Source organism: Vicia villosa, linkage group LG2 (genome assembly GCF_029867415.1).
Source record: "Vicia villosa cultivar HV-30 ecotype Madison, WI linkage group LG2, Vvil1.0, whole genome shotgun sequence".
Classification (NCBI taxonomy): Eukaryota; Viridiplantae; Streptophyta; class Magnoliopsida; order Fabales; family Fabaceae; genus Vicia; species Vicia villosa.
In genome coordinates, this window is record NC_081181.1 from 131378609 (window position 1) to 131399864 (window position 21256).

Consider the following 21256-nt stretch of genomic DNA (forward strand, 5'->3'; position numbering starts at 1 on the left):
AGATTGAAAAATTATTGAATTTGAAGTTAAGTATCCAGTCTTGAATCGGTCCACTCAAAGAATTATTTGTCATAAACCTACATCCAAACAGCAAAGTTAAATCAACAAAGGAAAAACAGCTAATTCTTTAGATATCAACATATAGATGTATTATTTTGGTTAATCTTATGGTCGGCCGGTAAATGAATGTTCACTTACATGTAATTTAGCCTTTTCAATCCCTGGATTGAATTTGGGATTGAACCAGAAAACATATTGAAGCTTAAATCTCTGCAAGAAGTAAGAATTTATTTTACTATAGTGTTCAAGTAATGGTCTTATGAGAACTGCAGCCCTGCATAAAGCTCAACCGAAACGAATAACAAACTGGTTCCCGAAGAAACAGGCTGCATCACCGACTCAAACCGCCACTTCCCACAAAATTCTGCTAACCAATCTGCATAACCACCACAAAAAGTTCTAGCAGAAAACAAAACTAAACAAAAACCAAAAGTCGGTTCAGCCAAAGTAAATAGTCTTTGTACCAAGATTCATGACACAACAATCTAACAATGAAGATTATAGAACAACAAAACATTGGTTGGAACTTGAAATATACCATATTGGAAAAGAACTTGCGACCGAGATCTCCTGAAACCCTAATCCCGTGGAAGGGTCGGATCTGGAAAAAAAGTCATGTTAATGAGAATTGACAATGGATAAGGTCAAAAATCATCAAGAAAACAGCTGCAGGGCAAAAATAACCAAAACCCTAGTTCATCATTTTCCCAATTTTACAAACCCTTCAGAAATTATCAGAAGAACATTGTTCATCAAACATCAAAACCTCAAACACAGATAAATCCCAATATTCATAAAAAAACCTAAACAATTTGTTAATCATTTCCCTTAAAATCAAAACCCTTCAGAATCGTGAGAGAGGAAGAGAGATCAAGAAGAAAAACCAGAAATACCTCACCCGAGATTCAGATTCGTAGCTTTCGTCATCATCTTCATAGATCTTCAACCAACTCAACTCATTCATCTAAAATCGTTCAACATCGTTCATCACGAACCCAACAACATCAACATCACCATCATCGTGTTCATCATCGTCCTCAGCACTCAACAGAACAAACCGTGTCAGGAAAGAATACAAATTGCATCTGTAGGAAGAAGGAAGAAGGAAGAAGAAGAGGGAGAAGGAGGAAGAAGAGAGAAAGTGAAGGAAAGGACGAGAAAGAAAGAGAAGGAAAGAAAGAATGATACCTGCAAACAGTGTATTCATTGGGAAGACCATGACTGCTATTGCTGTTTTGCAGAGGAAACTTTTCTACTTTTTCTCGTCCATATGCAACCGGTTTATGGGTTGAATAATATAAAATAATGGAGACAGCCAATGAATGGCACAAAAGGTACCAATTATGTAACTAATACCATCTAATTGTCTGACAAATGGTTACTTTGGACCTAATTTGCCCCCATAAGTGAGATTTGTCACCAAATAAAGCAAGGGTTAAATTGTATAATCCAGCACAGTTTTCTTTCTTATATTATAGATTACCATCATTGTAACTTTATAGTACAAGACCTATGATAATACAGTATAATAGGTGATTTATATTTCTATCAAGCAACCTCGTAATTAGAACGGTCAAAACTAGATTGTGACCCACGCAACCATGCGATTACTAATCATAAAATATTTTTTATTTTAAATTTAAGTTTTTGTGAAATAAAAATAAAATTTTTTAATTCTTAAAAAATTTAATATATTATCATTTAAATAAAATATAAATAATAAATTAAGTACGCATAATAAGTTATTTATTTTAAAATGGGTTGATTGTAGAATTTTTTTTTTTTAAAATATGGGAAGAAAAATTAAATGGCAAAATTTATTGCTAAATTAAGAGATAATCATATATTTCTTGCAATTATAACTTGTTGATAAAAAGAAAAAGAAAAAAACATTTTACGAAAAGAGAAATATTTGCCAATTTACTTTCTTCAATTTTTTGCGTTTATACTCTTGATTCTAGTTGCTATACTCATATATTTCATTTTAGTCAATTGTCCTTGTTACAACAACTATAGGATTGAAATAGCAAATTATAAACAATAGATCAATCCTAAGGAGAGAGAAACGTTTGCCAATTTACTCTCTTCAATGTATATGACACAAAGATTTTTCCTGTTCGACATGATTTTTTCTGTTCGATGGTTTTGGTCATTTGCAAACATAAAGAGGTCCTGGTTTGAGTTATGCCACATTAACCTCATTGTCGTCGAGCATGTCATTTAAATCAGATGCATACTCTTCAGTTGCCACATACACAACTTTCTCTTTTTTATGGTATTTATTTGTTTTGGCTTTCCCACCTTTTAGACGTTTGACTTGGCGAACTCTATCTGCCAGTTGTGTCGTGTCCCTAAGATATTGAGTGTCTAGCTTTTTCCTAATAGAATAATCTAAACCTCCTGCAACCATTTCCACCAACTCATGTTTAGGGATTTGCATAAAACATCTTGCCTTAAGAAGTCAAAATCTATTCAGATATTCATTAATCGACTCAGGCATTCTTCGACTCACCCTTGCCAACTCCTTCAGACTTATTTTTGACTATCCCATGTAAAATTGTTCATGGAATTGTCTCTCCAACTGACTCCACGTGTGTAGATAATTTGGAGGGAATGTGTTAAACCAAGTAAAGGATTTTTTTGTTAGATAATTTGGAAAGTACTTCATCTTTAAAATATCATTATTGGCACAACAATAGTGAGCAATTAATGGTAATTGAAAGAAGATTTAAAAAACCATAGATTCATTCGTGTCGCCAGCGAACAATTAATGGTAATTTAAAATCTCATTATTGGCTATGTCGCCAGCCTTAGGTTGGTACCTAGCTACATGTTTGAGTGTAGATTCATTCGTGTCATCAGCAAACTTAATGAATTTTAGGACTTTCCAACCCTAGGTAATTCGGTCTATCGAACGTATTCCGCCAGTGGGGATATGAAATTGGGTCTATGGAGCCCTATGTTTAAGCCATTTTGAACTAAAATTTGTTCGACCATGTTTGTTATATCTTGGTTTCTATTTACCATTGTTACCCTTGGGACATGCTGACCTACATATTCTTCGTCATCCCTATTTGGTATTTGCCTATAATTTTCTAGGATTGCCCCATTATCAGGTATTTTTCTAGGCCTAACATTCGAAATTTGAGGAGTTGGCCTTGGTTGAGGCTGCAGAATGCCGAAGAAATCGGCTATTCTAGCCATTTGATTTTCTACTATTTCATAACTCTGATTTGTATTATTGATCATATGAGTAAAAATTATCCCAATTCACTGGGTGAGAGCATTCACCATTTCATGGTTACTTTCATTCATTTATTGTCTAAGGGACATCATGGAAGTTGTTTTCAATGGCGTTATCATTTGAGGGATATAGCCTACCCCTCCTGGTCAAATTCTATTGTTCATATGTGGCCTAGTGACCATCGTATTATCATCATATGTCGATGTGTTTAACTGAAGACCAGCCATCATCAATTGAGGCATGCCATATTGGTAAAGTCTAGGGGGTGACATCGATGCCATTTGAAATAGAGCCCTTGACCCCCTGTAATTACCGGTGAAGACAAAAACGCTATTGTCAAACCTTTGGCAGCAAATGTCCTTACTGGGGACAAAACCGTTGCGTTTTAAGACGTGGTACCCATTGGTACTACATCCGCATTTGGAGTGTTTTTGTATGCTTGGTTAGAAGTGTTTGTCTTTGTGCCACTACGTGACATTTTAGATAATTTTTTTCCACTTCTCAAGTTCTTGCATAACCAGAAGTTAGTGTTATGAAAAAAATTCAATAAAAACCAAAAATGACCACGACAAATACTGCAAACTGTTTGAGAATTTTTTTAGCTCAAGGGTCCCATCGGGTGTGCCAAATTGTTTACCCTGGTTTTTTTGTAAACAACCTCTAGTTTCTTATTAAAGGTTAATTGCAGGATCAACTAGGGAATCCTAGGACACAGTGCGAAGAATTCTTATAGTTTTCTATTGCTTAAGTATCATTTTGATGTACTATGCAAAGGGAATGTCGAAAAACTTAAAATGCAAAAACAGAAAAAGAAATGCAGATAAGGCAAGAGTTTAAACAAAAGGTTTTATATTGATAAAGAAATAACTTGGAGTTGATAAACTGAATCACATACATACATTTTCCAGAAAACACTTTTTTTATCACTTTTGTGCGGATACTTTGAGTTTCTTTTACAATGTAACACATGTGGACCCCTAAAATCGAAAACAAATGTTGCTTATATATAAATCCTAACATAACTGTTTCTAACGGTCGACTAAGCGACGATTTCCACGTCTCTGATCCATACATGCTTCGTCTAATAGGTTTCCACGTGTCCTTGAGAAAATTGTTTTTCCTTATCCATTTGGAAGCTTCGATTGACCAGGCTTTAAGCAATAAGAGACTACACAATTTTTTGCTAAGTCCTTTTGAATACTGTATGCTCATAGTGCTCCTAGTAAGAGGAGTCGACTAATTTAAAAGATAATTCTTCTTTCTACCATTCGACAGGGCTATATTTTAACTGGAGGCCTCAACCTACTCGTCAAAGGTTCTTTTCCTTTTATAGAGATCATCAGAAAATCATATCTTTAGGATCATAGTCCAAAAGTTCTGGTCAAAAATCCAAGGTAACACTTATATAAAATCTCATCTCCCTTTGGAGGTCACCTGAGTAAAACCCTGGTTCATTTAGGAGGATAGCTAACTCAAAATTCAATCTCGATTTGGAGGATAACCAACTAAAAACTCCATATCTATTTGGAGGATAGCTTACTCAAAACTCTATCTTGGTTCGAGATCAGCCCATGGAAAATATCTGGTTGGCTTAGAAGATAACCACTCTAAAACCTATTCATTGTTTGGTTGGAAGTTAGCCTTAAAACTTCATTTTCATGTATCAGAAAGTTCGTCTAGAAGCTCTCAACTTATCAGATATTCTGAAGAATAATTATTGGGGATAGGTGTAGGTTAATTTAGGCTTAACACGAGTAAATATTTGGTCTCTCTCTCTCTCTCTCTCTCTCTCTCTCTCTCTCTCTCTCTCTCTCTCTCTCTCTCTCTCTCTCTCTCTCTCTCTCTCTCTCTCTCTCTCTCTCTCTCTCTCTCTCTCTCTCTCTCTCTCTCTCTCTCTCTCTCTCTCGTATCTCTTTAATTTATTGTCTTTCCTTTAGTTTTCCGCTATTTTTTTTATTCCATTGCATATTTACTTGTTTGTTTTACAAAATATTTTCAAAATCTGATTTTTCAAATGACTTTGATTTCAATAAAAGTTTTTCAAACCTCTACAATTCACCCCTTCTTGTGTATAGAGTCACATTTCCAACAACATATACATCAACGACACACACCATCTGACCACCACCTTGTCATGAACTCTTTCGATACAAGTAGTTAATCTCTTAGTTGAACCATCGGCTCAAATGACATTGATTTGTCATTAGAGAAAATTCTCATTGGGTTAAGAATAACCATATAAGAGAGAGAATAAGAGAGAGACCACATTTTTATCCAAAACCTTAAGACATTAGGTATATAGACTCTTTTACTTATAAAGTGCTCAAACTCGACTTTTCCAAAAGATGAACTTCTTACTTGCATTGGCATCACAAAGTATATACTAATCATATTTAATATCATCAATTAATCATCTAAAATAAGTTATTGATCAATTTTATAATTTAAAGTTTTTTAAGTATATCTTTATCCAATATTCGACATGCGTTTTTGTTCTTGACAAATAACACGGAATCTATTGAATCTTTTAACTTGTAATCTTTTTGCTTAATTAATAGATTCAATAACATTAGGATCCGATAAAATATGGATATGGTGGATGTAAACATTACCATATTCTTAGCAATTAGCAATTAAATACTGTCATATTTATAAATCTGTTAAATAGAAAATCAATTCTTAGCATTTTTCAAATCAAATATTCTATTTTAAAGTTTAACATCGGAAAAATATCAAAAACAAAAAATAAAATTATCGATATTCCAATTTTTTTATCTAAGCCTCTTTCAAATTTCTAACTTAATTAATTATTTATGTACCAACTCACTTTTATGTTACATACATTTTTCAACCATTTATCAAATGTGAAGATGCAGTATAAAAACAAAATCCAAATAAAAAAAATAAGAGCTGAGTGAGTGAGATCCCAAAGGTTTATGTAAGTAGCGAATTTTGGGGTTTTCGCTCCAACGTTCCCCTTTTCCGTAAATTTTCTTTCTCAACGCAATCGCAACTTTCTTTCTCATTGTCTTTTTCTCAACGCAATCGCAGCTTTCTTTCTCATTGTTCTTTCTTTCTCACTGTGATTTTAGGGTTTTAGACAATGTCGAGTGGTTTTCGAGAATCAACGAAACCCGCATCGTCTTCTTCGGGGAACAGTTCCAACAACGGTGCTGCTGATTTTGAATGCAACATTTGTTACGATTTGGCTCGGGATCCAGTGGTGACGCTCTGTGGTCATCTATTCTGTTGGCCATGTCTTTACCGGTGGTTGCACCATCGTTCTCGTTCTCGAGGATGTCCTCTTTGCAAAGCACTTGTGGAAGAAGAGAAACTGGTTCCTCTTTATGGTAAAGGAAGATCGGTAACTGATTCAAGATTGGAGATTCCTCCTCGTCCTTTAGGACAGAGGCCACCAACGGTTGAGGAAGAGGAAGATGATCTTGCTGTGGAAGAAGAAGAGAGAGAGGAAGTTGTTGAGGAAGAAGAAGAGGAAGAGGAAGAGGAAGATCCTGACATTCTTACGTTGCTTAGGCGCATGGAGCAAAATCTTGAGTCGATGGAACGGAGTATTGAGTGGTTACGTGAGTTAGCGGAGCGGATTTTGGAGCGGATTGAGCAGCGTTCCCAGAATAACATTAACAACAATTAGATATTCATTCTCCTTGCTGCCAACTAGAATCTCAGCCACAACTCGTCTAGCTGGTTCGTAACGGTGTTGTTTTCTTATCAATATTTTTTCTGGTGATGAACTGTTTCTTGACATAGGCCACTTTCACTACTACCATTCAATTGGATAATATGAAATGAACGCTTGCAAGAACTAAGAATTAAGATACTATTCTATTGTTTATTCTATTCATCCGATTCCATTAATTCAAATTATTTTCTTTTTGTTTTAATGTGTTATGAGTGATTCTAATTTTTGTCCTTTCATTATTTCTTTTTATATATTATGTAAGTTTTTTCATTCTTTCTTTTTTAATATTGTAATATATAGAGAAATTTTTCACAAAGTTCGATTTAAAAGTCGGTACAAATTCAGGAGAAATGTGTGGCTTGTGCACTACTCAAATTTTTATGTTGTAATCATGAAAAATGGAGTATTAGAATGTATGTTTATATGTATTTAAATTTAAAATTTGCATTAATGTTTTGAGTGGTATTGAAAATTCTATACTGCTTTTTTATTATGTATGTATTTCTTGCAATGTTGTATTATTCTCATTGCATATTTTTGGAAATTATTCATGCATATGAAACCTTTTTTTTTAATACAGGTTAAATGGATTGAATCATGCATATGTATGACTTGAGTCGTGTTGTTTTTAGGCTAATGCAAAAAAGATTTTTTGTTTGTATGAATTGAATCACTTGAGTCATGATTTGATTCTTGCTCAACAAATCTTAAAATTCATTTAATTGAGAAAAAATTGAATCTATTTTTTTTAATTTTAAATTTAGTAGACTAATAGTTAAAAGTTCCCTTCAAAAAAAAAAAGAGTGGACTGTTTGATGTTTAAATTTGCACATCTATAAATAAATTTTCATACAATTATCAATTGATGAGTTGAATTAATATGACAAATTTAATTTGATTTGATTATTTTTCTATATTTTTTTTCATTCTTTGAACTCTAAATCCCACTAGTTAAGTATAAACGTAAGTCTTCTCTTTCATTATAAAATTTATATATACTCTCTACTTTAATTTTGTTTCTCAAAACCCTTCACTAAATACTTTGAGATTAGTTAGCTTAGAGGGATGCAATATAATATTTTAGACTTAATTGCAATTTCAGTCTCCCTATTATTACTTTTTTGGAGTTTTAGTCCTCCTATTTTAAAATTCTGAATTTTAATGAAATTGAACTCACATTGATGACATGTTCAACATAAATCTTAAATAAAATTAGTTTTTTTGAACATTTCACTGCTGAACTGACACTGACACATCATCAATATGAGCGTCATTTCATTTAAAATCGTTTACGAATTTACAGGGGACCAAAATTCTCAAAAAACTAAAACATGGCGACTAAAATTCCGAATTTTAAAATAGGGGGACTAAAAGTCAAAAAAATAATAAACGAAGGACCAAAATTGCAATTAAACCAATATTTTAATAGAAGTTTTGTTAAGAATTTCAACAAAACAGTTGAAGATGTAAATATAAAAGAACGCGTCTCTTTTCTCCTTTAAGGGTGTATTTATTTCAATGCTAGAAAAAAGATTTTTAAAAATCTCAAATAATTATTCTTTTATTTGGTAGATAGAAAAGAAAAAAAAAGTCTTAGAATAAATAATACTCAAGAATATAAATTACTCGTGAAATTTTAAATATTTATTCTCATGTTAAATGGCTGGGAATCATATATTTCCATGGAACTAAAAATAACCAACTCTAACTACTCACTTTCATATTATTTCAACACATTATTTTATATTTTTAAAATTATAAATAAAATAAAATTTAAAAATATTTCTAAAAAACTTAATTATTTACCAAACAAATTGAAGAGGATAAAACTCCTGGCATTAACATTCTTAGAAATAACATTTCTTAGATTGTAATTTGAATCTATCAAACAAATGCATCCTAAGAATATTCGAGAAAATTTTATCAATGTCAACAAGAATTGAAGGGATATGCAGGTCCAACACTTATTTATGGTTTGAGATGAACTTTCAAATAAGTTTTTTTTTTCCTATTATTAATAATATTTTTATTTTAGCTTTTAAAATCCAAAAAATTATTTATTAAATTATTATAATTAATTTTAATTATTATTATTTTACATATAAAAAATAGTTTAATTATGATTACTAATCATTCAATTAAATGATATAACTAAATGACAAAAGATAAATATATACATTTATTTTAGGTTTAATATCTTTTTGGTCTCTCAATTTTAAAAAAGTTTCATTTCTATTAGTTCTTCAAAATATACATGTTAAACATTTTCATCTAATTAATGACACAAACTTAAAAAGTGGTCACTAATTTGTCGCTAATTAGACGAAAATGATTAACATTGTACGTTTTAAAGTCAAGAAACTAATACAAACATTTTTTTTAAGATACGAGACCAAAATGAATCTAGTATTAACATACATGTACAAAAAGGATATTAAACCTTCATTTTATAATGCTGAATGCAAACAAAAAATTAACAGTAGACCAATCTAAAATTTATATTTTATTTCTTTCTCCGAATTCTAAATTGCAAATCAAGTTTATAATTTTTATTGTTTAAGTTTAGAGGATTATTATTATGTTAATTTATTTATCTATATTTTATTAACTAATATTTGACAAAAATGATTTGCTCTGAATATTATGACTTTATTATTGTCCATATTCAATCTCTTTTAGGCTGTGTCAATAAAGTTCGGGTTGTAGCCTGCCCTGAACCTTAATTAGCCTGACAAAGGGAAGTTGAATGTCGTCAAGTTAATGGATCAAACCTATTTTTCTGGCCTAAAGTTGATATGGCGGGAATAATAATCAAATTAAGGGACTCGGGTATTTTGGTCTCTCACCTAAAGCATACCGCTCTTACACCTCATACTTGAGGGATTATGTACAGTCTAGGAAATTGGGCCAGGTCATGACCTATAGTCGATAGAGCCCGTCCCAATTCTCATTTGGTTCATAAGGACAAAACAGAGTTAGAAAATTAACGAGCCAAATCGGTTAGGCCAACACAAAACCAATGCGGTGGAAGGAATATTCGATTAGGAGGTATCAAACAATACATTCAAAACAAATTAATGATCATAATGGGTCGGAACCAGATAAGAGAATAATAACTGTGATGACTATTAAATAGTCTTTATATGCCTTAAATATGGAGCTGGTCTGGACTACTATATAAAGGATATCATTACATAAGAAAAGAAACAGACACTTTCCATACGACATATACTCATACGTACGATTCTGATTGACTTAATGCTGATAGAGTTATCAATTAGTGTACTATACATGTACATTTCATTGTGCTTATGTAGGTGTATTGAGTAGGTGAAGGAGAGTTCAGTGAATTCCTGCATTGTGTTCCTTTAGGATTCTTCAGTAGTCCCAAGAAGAGTTCGGTCGGTTCCCACATTCTACCCTATAAGGCCATGAAGATCTTGTCGTACATGTCCCTGTTTTTCAAAGACTCAGTTTTTTTCCAAATAATTGTTGCAGAATTTTCCATTTGTTATAATTGTTTCACATTGGCCTTGGATAGCTTCCAATTAGGCATCAATATAATTTTCCCAAAAAAATCAATGCTTGATTTGGTTCTTTTCAGTGTGAGAACAACCCAATAACTTATATTGTACCCTTGCATTACTATATGGTAGATAGGTTAGCTTTCTCAAATGAAGAACACAATTTCAGTTTCAAAATTTTCACCATAAAATATTTTACTTCACCTATTTGTTTCTATTAAGGAAAACGTCATCCAAATTATGGGTGTTCAAAAATATGGTTAATTGAATTGTATACTTGAACTGAACTGTTTGCATTATAAAAAAACTAAACAATTTAAATAGTTAATGAACTGAACCATTTAATTTAAACAATTCAAATTCAATTTAAAACCAGTTCAGAACCAATATCCCTTTATAAACAAGTTTAATTATATAAATTAGTTTCTCATAAAGAAATAAAAAATCAATTGAGTAAACAATTTCGAAAATAAAAAAAATATTTTGTGAAAATTTAAAATAAAAAAAAAATCTCGAAATTTTTTTGTTTTTCCCTAAAAACAAAAAATCACCTGGTTCCTTTCAAAAGGCGTGTGCTTCACACTCTGAAAAATGGTATCTACCTTGGGTGGCATCTGTAAGCCCATCTCTCACGGAACTTATTCCCAATGCATGCAAATTTCAGGGCATTTTCAGTGTCCAATCATCTTCTACCTTTAGATCACGATAGGCAGACGTGCCTATCTGACTCTTTAGGTTTAAGAAGATTTAACAGGGGCAGCTGTCATACCCCAAAATTTGTCCGTCTTATTTCATCTTCAAGGGTTCAAGGCTCAATGGTTAAACTCAAGTCACTCTCTCCTACTCAAAGGTTCAGATCAGGGTTTTTAACTAAAAAGTCAACTCAACTTTGACTGGTCATAACTCTCACATGGTTTATCAAAAATTTCCCAACCAAAGCCTATTCTAAAGGAAATTTCATCCTCTACAACTTTGATGTTGGGCCCAAGATCAAGAAATACACCATTTGGGAGATATGGACAAAAACATTACAGGTCCTTTTGAAAGTCAGTCAGAAGTCATCTTTTTCAAAAGCTCATAACTTGAGCATCAAAGCTTCAATTGAGAGGAAACCAAAAGAGTCATTTAGGAGACTCTTTAAGCTTTCTAAAATGATCAAGAACATCTCCATAGTGTTAAAATTGAGAGATATAAAAGGTGTACAAGTTAGGTGATTTGGAGAGAATATACAAAAGTCAACTTGAGCAAAATCACCTATTTTGACTAATGGGCCTAAATTTGAGATTCAATACATGATCATGAGTTCAATAAAAGCCCTTAAATTTGTTCTCATATTTTTTGTGTGCCATTTATTTGATTTGTGTGAATTTTTATTCATTTAAATACAGAATAAATCGAATAAAATCACAAAACAATGAAATAAATTGTATGAGTTCACTTTTCATCATCCAAGGGCCCAAAAGACATCCAAAGAATGTCCAAATTAGTGATGCATGTTTATGGAGATAGATTTTCCAAGATTAAGAAGAAAATAAGATATTTTTTATCAAGGTTTTTGGCTCTCCAAATAAAAGGTGTCCAAGCCCATCAAAGAAACCCTAATGAGTCCATATATATTCTGAAATTATTCATTAAATGGGGGAGGACGAAAAAATTAGAGGGGAAGAGACTAGGGCTTGTCATCCAAACTTTGCATACAAAATTACACGATCAAGTTTTCACTTGGGGGCTTTCTTCAATTCGTTCTAATCACATCAGGGTACTCGTAGGATATCATCAAGCAGGTGCAGGGCCAAAACCATGACAAAACACCCCTGAAAAACTCATGCATCGCGAGCTCTGATCACCACATATGGTAAACTTTCGTGTTTTGAATTCCAACGTATTTTTGGCTCAACTAACGTTTTCAATGTGTTCCTGGGAGTCCATAGCACAGGTTAGAACGATCGCATGAGACGTATCCAGGCTGCAGCGTGACATGCCATTGTTAGGGCAAAATTCGAAGGAGCTTTGTTCCTCTGTGTACAGGCCGTTTCAGGCCAAACTACCACCGCCATCGTGATCGCAAGGTCCGATTTACTTAATCTGGGTTGCTTTCTTTCTCGTTCCCCTTTGATTTTTGCAGATTCCGAAGCGTTGCCATGGGAGGACGGAAACATGAAGAATCCGCAGGAAAAATCGCAGTAAAATGCGCAATAGAATCCGCATGTGTGTTTAAGGAGGACGATGAACAGTTGTGGGGAACGGTTGACCTGCGCGCGTGGCATTTCCATGGGCGTCCATTGGCTGGTCAATGGTGTGGGCTTCTCTCTCTTGCTACGATTGGTTCACGCATGCGATTCTGGGGCCCACAGCTGACTCGGTTTGAAATTTGTTCAATCATTACACTTTATCCTTTTTATTAATTGCTATGGATTCAATAAACAAATTGAAAAGTCAGCTCAAGTGGCAAAGGCATCTTTGAGGCACACTCCATACCTGGGTTCGATCCAAGCTGGGGTTATGTTATTTTTATTATTCACTTGACTGTAGATCCTACGCGCACTGCCTGAAGGTTTCCACCATACACCCTCATCCCCCAACCATCTGATCTCCAATGATCCAGATCTAACGTCTAGGGATTGCACCTCCACCATGGACTTCCCAAGGCTGCCACACATGATCCTAACCAGGTTTCTATACAATTTGTTTATTAGTATTATTTATTTATTCATTTGTTTTGTTTAATTATTTAAATTAAATTAATTGTGTTTAGTTTAATTAATTAATTAGAATTAGATTAGAATAAATTAGGATTAGGTTTTAGGATTATATTATTTTTTCCGATTACTCGATTATTTCGAGTTAATTAATTTAATTAATTTTAACTATAAAAAGCACAAAAAAAAACTAGAAAGGTTTTATACATTAGGGTTCGCCCGATCCCATTACCCATTTGGCAAAACATTAACCTTCGATTAATTCTCTTCTCGACCCGACTAAAGCTATTAGTCGCATTAGACGAGAGATAAAAACCACATAAAATTCAAAACACATTTAATTTGCTGCCCGCGACAATCAATCTATCAATTTGAGTAACCGGCAATGCCCCTTAATCCGTTAGCTATACTAACCAAATCTATTGGTCATCGCATCTAACGGTGCCATATCAAATCAGGGTTGTACGCCCAAACACTTAAAACACATCAAACCACAAGCCACAGATTTTCATCTCTTCGATACTGCGAAACTACGAAGGTAACTCAAAATACCTTTTCAAAACTACGAAATGGTAATTCAAAATACCGTTAACACACTCATATCAATTCTAAGGCGTACTACCCTGTGCCGGAACTACGTTGACTCTGATTCTCCATAAGGAGATACGTAGGCACTTGGCAACAAGGCGAGCCCCCTCCCTAAAATCTCAATTTTTCCCCTATTGAATTCCTTAGCTGTTAACCTTAACTTTTAGCCATAAAACTTGACCAGTTGACCCTTAGATTCAAAGCCAATAGGAAAGGGTTGAGGGTGCCTAACACCTTCCCTCGACCTGATTATAATAACTTACCCCGATCTCTAAACTGCGTAGGGTTTCCTATTCGCCCTTCAGAATAGGTGGCGACTCTAAAACCTTTATTTGTAGGGCAGGTTGCTACAGCTGGCGACTCTGCTGGGGATAACTAAAAATGGTGAATTATTATACTCCTAAGGCTTGGCAAGGTTAGGTTTCTTGGTAAATCATTTAGGTTTTTGGCGAACTTTTTAGGGTTTGGCTAATTCGCCAAGATTAGGGTTTGGATTAGGATTTAGGAGACCTTCTAGAACATTCCTATGGGAAGGGTAGGCACCTAAGCCGTTACGTCGAACCTATGAACCTAGGGCTTATGTGCTTACGTGCTTATTATATATGCAATTTATATACTACGAATGTCTTGGGTGTAATTTTTGCAGGTGCTCCTACGCGTTCCCTGCCCTTCAGGGACTCTATTTCTAAGACCATGTCCTTCCTACGAAGGACACTTTTACTTATGCACGTTGATTGGCCTCTCGATGGCCATGCGATCTAGTGACTGTCTTGAACGGTCACCCCGTGCTTACATCTACGCACTCCCTAACCTGTGGGGAGTTTCCTTTTATATCCTTGTACTCTTACAACTATGTGTCTTTCCCACGAAGGACATCTTCGTTTACGCACGTCGATTGGCCTCTCGATGGGCATGCGATCTAGTGACTGTCTAGAACGGTCACCTCGTGCTTACATCTACGCACTCCCTAACCTGTGGGGAGTTTCCTTTTATATCTTTGTATTTTACAACTACGTGTCCTTCCCACGAAGGACATCTTCATTTACGCACGTCGATTGGCCTCTCGATGGCCATGCGATTCAGTGACTATCTTGAACAGTCACTCCACGCTTGCATCTACGTACTCCCTAGCCCGTAGGAACTTTCCTTTTTACATCTTTGTATTTTTATAACTACGTGTCCTTCCCGCGAAGGACATCTTCGTTTACGCACGTCAATTAGCCTCTCGATGGCCATGCGATCTAGTGACTGTCATGAACGGTCACCCCGTGCTTACTCCTACGTACTCCCTAGCCTGTAGGGATTTTCTTTTACATCCATGTGTTTTCACAACGACGCGTCCTTCCCCGAAGGACAACTTCATTAGCATGCGTTCGATTGGCCTCTCGATGGCTATGAGATCTAGTGACTGTCCTGAACGGTCACTCCATGCTAGTTCCTGCGCACCCTCTAACTTGTGGGGTTTTGGATTTCCATCTATACATCTTTCATCCCTAGCCTTTAGGGATTTCTCTTCATCCGATATCGTCCTTAGATAGGGTGTGTTCCGCATAGAGAACCTTCCCACACGGGACAACTTCATTGGTATACGTTGACTGGCCTCTCAATGTCCATGAGACTTGGTGATTGTCTTGAACGGTCACCAGCCGCTACCTTCTGCGTATTCCCTAATCTAAGGGATTTCCATTGGTGTGTCGTAACATCAATCTCGCAAGAATTTCAATAGGGTCTAATATCGCCTCTAAGGCTATCCCTAGGCTTACATGTCTCCCATCTGCATTGCATACAAGGAGTTATGATACGAGGAGTCTTTCACATACTCATGCGCTTGCATTTTCATACATTCATACATTTACATTCGCATCTTTTCCCGCATCCACACTCATGTGCTAGCCGATTTCCCGGAACTCCCGAAGAAAATCCAGAGGATCATAAACTATGGAGAAAGGAGAATAAACCATCAAGAACGAACTTGGTCACACAAGGAGAAAAAGGATGCCTTTCGTCATGCCACATGTCCATGCCTTGTCGTAACAGGATCATAAATACAACAAAGGTTATCATCGAGCAAGGATTAGTTCAACAAAAGAGTTCCCTCATAGATACACTCAAGGGGTATCTAGTCATGAAGGGGTTCATCTTAGAACATATCAAACTCACAAGGACGCTCTACGATAACCTGGGGGCAAAGATCAGTCCAAATGGGGCAATACCCTGAGCAAAATGCATAACTATGATGGAGGAAAGGCGACGTATGTTAACTCCACGCCGGGGGGCAAAAGGGGTCATAGATTTCCTTTATCAATCTACAAAATCTGGAGGTTGCAAATGGTGTGATATTATCCTTAGGAAAAGCAAAAGAGGTTCAGTCAAAGGAAACTCATGAAGTTCCGATACGACGAAAACCCACCGCTAACAATCTATTCCCTACAAGTTTGACATGTCTAAGGAGAACTCGAGGTTACCCTTCACTTCTACAAGTTCATCAACTAAGGAGTAAAACAAAGTCAATGGATCTACAAAGGAGACTTTCCCTAGGATCAATAGGTGTTTATCATGCTCATAATTTCGACCCCTACGATCGCTAAGTGTTACTCAAAAAGTTGTACCTTCGGATTAGCAATTCTAACAGGATGACCATGCAGGTTTTGAAGTCAATTCATTTCGCTCACTATTACGACTTTCCAGGTTTTAGGATTATTAACAAACTTAAGGGAGAATGACGAATACAAATAACTAAGTCCAGCTAAACATATGCTTTCAAGGTAAGACCAAGCCGAGGATGTACAGGCATTGTTCCAATTCCCAAACAGTGGAGATATAAGGATGTTAATCCCTCGTTACCCCCTCGAGCCAGGAGTTGGAGTTTGTTTCTACTTTTTCAAATAAACCTTGATTTTAACTAGGGGCAGGGTAGATTTCAATTAATTCAATGGTGTACTTTGGTTGTCAAGAGAATTAGTCAATCCAAGCAAGGGTTCAAGCATAAGGATCAAGCAAAGTAGAGGTTCAAGCATATCTTCTTCCTCGCATTCATCCAAGATTGAGGAAGCAATGGAGATAACATTCATAACATCTTCGTCCTCAATACATCATTCAAGATCGAGGAAGTATCAAAGGTGAAGCTTACAAATCAAAGTCAACATGCCAGTCACAACATTCGATATCCAAGGATCAATCTCAAAAGGATCTTTCAAAAGAAAAAAACGCCCGCTAAGTCAAAATGGAAAATTTCGTAAAAGAAAAAGGACTTAGGCAAAAATCAGTGCATCCCGATGGATCAAACTCAAAGGAATTGGTTCATACAAAAATAAGGGATAAAAACAAAGGGGAAATACAAAGGATAAACTTGTGACTGCTAAATCCTCAAGGCTTGGATCTCTACGACATTTTGTTTCAGTTCTTGGATCTCTACTAAGGCTTCTGCTCAACATCGAAACTGAAGCGATTCTCTTGCAAACAAAGCACATTCATTGGATTAGGCGAATTCCTAGGATTTGGAGAACATCAAGGAGAAAGGGGTGGGTTAAATAAATTTTGAGCCTTATATCCATTGTTTCTTAAAACCATGAACCAGGCCAAATTACAACATTCAAAAGTCCTAATTGAGGCAAGGTTAACTATGAAAGCATATTAAGCAGGATTTTGTTATACTGACTGCTAAGTTTGTTAAAACTATTTCTAACCACTGTGCTTCTTCAAGCATTCTTTTCAAAATCATCCAGTCCTAATTCATAACGGACTTCGATTTCAAAACTTGCACACACGTCGCATTGGAGTTACTTCTCGAAGGGTACAACGACATCTACAAATATACACTTAGCATCAAGGAGATCTCGAAATTGGTTAATCAAAGGCGATCATTTCTAATAAAGACGCTGGAATAGGAAGAACCACATCTAGGGGGTTCTCCTAAACAGAGGCAAAATTTCAAGGGTTACAAGGGCATACAAGCAAAAATCCTACCAATTGGGGGCATTCTTCCTAAGGATCAATCAACTTGGGGCACATCTCGAAACAACAGCAAGCAAGGGCATGTCAAACATGGGAAAAATTAAAAAGGATAGAACACTGTGGATAGCCCTCCATATCCTGAAGATCAAGTGCATACCCTTCGATCTAAATGTCGAAGCATATGACAAGGTTATTTCTCGAGGCATTTCCTTCACGGCTTGGAGATCATAGGCACCTTTTTCCAAAAAAACATTGGGGCATTGGATATCAAATCCATAAGGTGTGGAGAACCTCGAAAGGTTAAAGGCGTGGAGAACTTCAAGATACAAAGGCGTGGAGTAACTCAAAAAGTCAAACTGGGGCAAGGCGCACATCATAAGGAAAAAGCATTCTCACACTTTACAACATCAAACAAATCTTTCTCCTAACAACGATCTTCAAAATTCAAAAGGACGTATTGGGAAGTCGCACTAGCATCCAACAACCATCCAACATTAGCAAGCTATATACGCTTTGGTTATCAACAGCCTGTCATTGGAGCATCATGCAAATACATATAAATCATGCATTACATACATTGGTTGATACATTACACCACACCTTTTTAGGTAGTCTTCTTTAAGACAGATCGTCTGATCCTTTCTATGAACCTCTTCAGGTAGTCTTCTTCAAGACGTTCTCTTTCTAAGAACCTTTCTAAGTAGTCTTCTCTAAGACAATCATCGTCATTTCCAAGAACCTTTTTAGGAACCTCTTCAGGTGGTCTTCTTTAAGAGATTCTACGAACCTTTCTGGGTGGTCTTTTCTAAGACATTTCTATCCTTGCCAAGAACCTTTTCAGGTAGTCCTTCTTAAAGACATCTTTCAGCCTTTTCAGGTAGTCTTCTTTAAAGACATTCCTCATTCCTTGCTAAGAACCTTCTTAGGTAGTCTTTTTTAGACATCTTCCAGCCTTTCCAGGTGGTCTTCTTTAAGACAAATTTCTATCCTTTCTAAGAACCTTTCCAGGTAGTCTTCTTTAAGACAAATTTTCATATCCATCCCAGAAACCTTTTCAGGTAGTCTTATAGAAGACATTATTTCGTTCCACTCGTTGCATCAATCAACATAAACATAAGCATTATCCACATACATAAACATTACTAAGCTGGCATAAGCATAGCCGTGGTGTAGGTGAAAATATGGTTTAAACAGGTTCAATAAGGAGATAAAATCTTGGGATTGACATCAGCATCAGCATACGTACATACGCATTATCATATGCATATCATCTAGTGCATTCACATATTACAAAAGCCTAGTTTCCGACCCTCGAGTCGTGAGTTTCCATCTCTCGTGTTGTGACAGGTGTATTTTCCGACCCTCGTGTCATGAGTTCTCAACCCTCGTGTTGTGATAGGTGTATTTTCCGACCCACGTGTCGTGAGTTTCCAACCCTCGTGTTGTGACAGGTGTATTTTCTCCGATCCTCGAGTCGTGAGTCTCCAAACAGGTGAATCTTTTTCATGCAGGTAAGTTTGCTAGAACTATGGCAAATGATAACTCTTATGCAGGTACGCTTGTCAGAACCATGGCAGGTAATTCCTAATGGTGCAGGTGAAGTTGTCCAAACCAGGGCAAATGATCCAAATGGTGCAGGTGAAATTTGTCCGAACCAGGGCAAATAATCCAAATGGTGTAGGTGAAATTTGTCCGAGCCAGGGCAAATGATCCAAATGGTGCAGGTGAGTTTGCGATAACCCTCGCAAATGACCCTATTGGTGCAGGTGAGTTTGCAATAACCCTCGCAAATGATCCTAATGGTGCAGGTGAGTTTGCGATAACCCTCGCAAATGACCCTATTGGAGCAGGTGAGTTTGCGATAACCCTCGCAAATGATCCTAATGGTGCAGGTGAGTTTGCGATAACCCTCACAAGTGATCCTATTGGTGCAGGTGAGTTTGCTATAACCCTAGCAAATTATCCTAATGGTGCAGGTGAGCTTGTTAGAATCATAACAAGTGATCCCTCTTACAAGTCCTCGCTATGTAAGACACAGGCTTTAGCAAGACGGTTCTTTTCTCTCACGCTCGAGCACAAGGTTTTACAAAAGGTTCCTTCAATTGGGTTTATCACGTGAGTCCCTCGGCAGTGATATTCTCCAAAACATCATCAACAAACAATCAAAAGTGTTATCTTTCTTTTCAAAATTACTAACATACTTTAACTAACAATCATGCATCATTCAATTAACATACCTCATTCATACATAATGCATATACATACACCGCTCTCATTTATTTTGAGAAGCTCACTGCATCATGCATCGCATGCATCATAACATTGCATAAAATTCAGGTTGCCTTTTAGGGTCGTGCTACAATAAAAAAAATCACCTGGTTCCTTTCAAAAGGCGTGTGCTTCACACTCTGAAAAATGGTATCTACCTTGGGTGGCATCTGTAAGCCCATCTCTCACGGAATTTATTCCCAATGCATGCAAATTTCAGGGCATTTTCAGTGTCCAATCATCTTCTACCTTTAGATCACGATAGACAGACGTGCCTATCTGACTCTTTAGGTTTAAGAAGATTGAATAGGGGCAGCTGTCATACCCCAAAATTTGCCCGTCTTATTTCATCTTCAAGGGTTCAAGGCTCAATGGTTAAACTCAAGTCACTCTCTCCTACTCAAAGGTTCAGATCAGGGTTTTTTAACTAAAAAGTCAACTCAACTTTGACTGGTCATAACTCTCACATGGTTTATCAAAAATTTCCCAACCAAAGCCTATTCTCAAGGAAATTTCATCCTCTACAACTTTGATGTTGGGCCCAAGATCAATAAATACACCATTTGGGAGATATGGACAAAAACATTACAGGTCCTTTTGAAAGTCAGTCAGAAGTCATCTTTTTCAAAAGCTCATAACTTGAGCATCAAAGCTTCAATTGAGATGAAACCAAAAGAGTCATTTAGAAGACTCTTTAAGCTTTCTAAAATGATCAAGAGCATCTCCATAGTGTTAAAATTGAGAGAGATACAAGGTGTACAAGTTAGGTGATTTGGAGAGAATACACAAAAGTCAACTTGAGCAAAATCACCTATTTTGACTAATGGGCCTAAATTTGAGATTCAATACATGATCATGAGTTCAATAAAAGCCCTTAAATTTGTTCTCATATTTTTTGTGTGCCATTTATTTGATTTATGTGAATTTTTATTCATTTAAATACAGAATAAATTGAATAAAATCACAAAACAATGAAATAAATTGTATGAGTTCACTTTCCATCATCCAAGGGCCCAAAAGACATCCAAAGAAAGTCCAAATTAGTGATTCATGTTTATGGAGATAGATTTTCCAAGATTAAGAAGAAAATAAGATATTTTTTATCAAGGTTTTTGGCTCTCCAAATAAAAGGTGTCCAAGCCCATCAAAGAAACCCTAATGAGTCCATATATATTCTGAAATTATTCATTAAATGGGGGAGGACGAAAAATTAGAGGGG

At 35.8% G+C, this 21256-nt stretch overlaps 1 protein-coding gene and 1 long non-coding RNA gene across 3 annotated transcripts; one reads left to right on the forward strand and one right to left on the reverse strand.

Annotated features, from left to right (window-relative positions):
• Positions 1-303: 303 nt before the first annotated feature.
• LOC131646813 (uncharacterized) lies at positions 304-1491 on the reverse strand. 2 transcript variants are annotated; one of them, XR_009297639.1, is made up of 4 exons: positions 1249-1491; positions 959-1103; positions 599-661; positions 304-436 (listed from the first exon to the last, which is right to left on the reverse strand). It is a non-coding gene; the product is annotated as an uncharacterized LOC131646813 (long non-coding RNA). The 2 variants fall into 2 exon arrangements; XR_009297638.1 differs by lacking the exon at positions 1249-1491 and having other exon boundaries at positions 959-1241.
• Positions 1492-6407: 4916 nt separating this feature from the next.
• Positions 6408-7114, forward strand: LOC131650022 (uncharacterized). The gene is made up of 2 exons (XM_058919764.1): positions 6408-6776; positions 7073-7114. The coding sequence occupies exons 1-2, from the start codon at positions 6408-6410 to the stop codon at positions 7112-7114; spliced, it is 411 nt and encodes a 136-aa protein (XP_058775747.1).
• Positions 7115-21256: the final 14142 nt, after the last annotated feature.

Excerpts from the sequence above, each read along its gene's own strand:
- LOC131650022 (XM_058919764.1), top strand. The coding sequence starts at position 6,408 with ATGTCGAGTGGTTTTCGAGAATCAACGAAACCCGCATCGTCTTCTTCG. Across the intron at positions 6,777-7,072 it reads AAGAAGAAGAGAGAGAGGAA|GCCACTTTCACTACTACCAT; the intron begins GTTGTTGAGGAA and ends TTCTTGACATAG.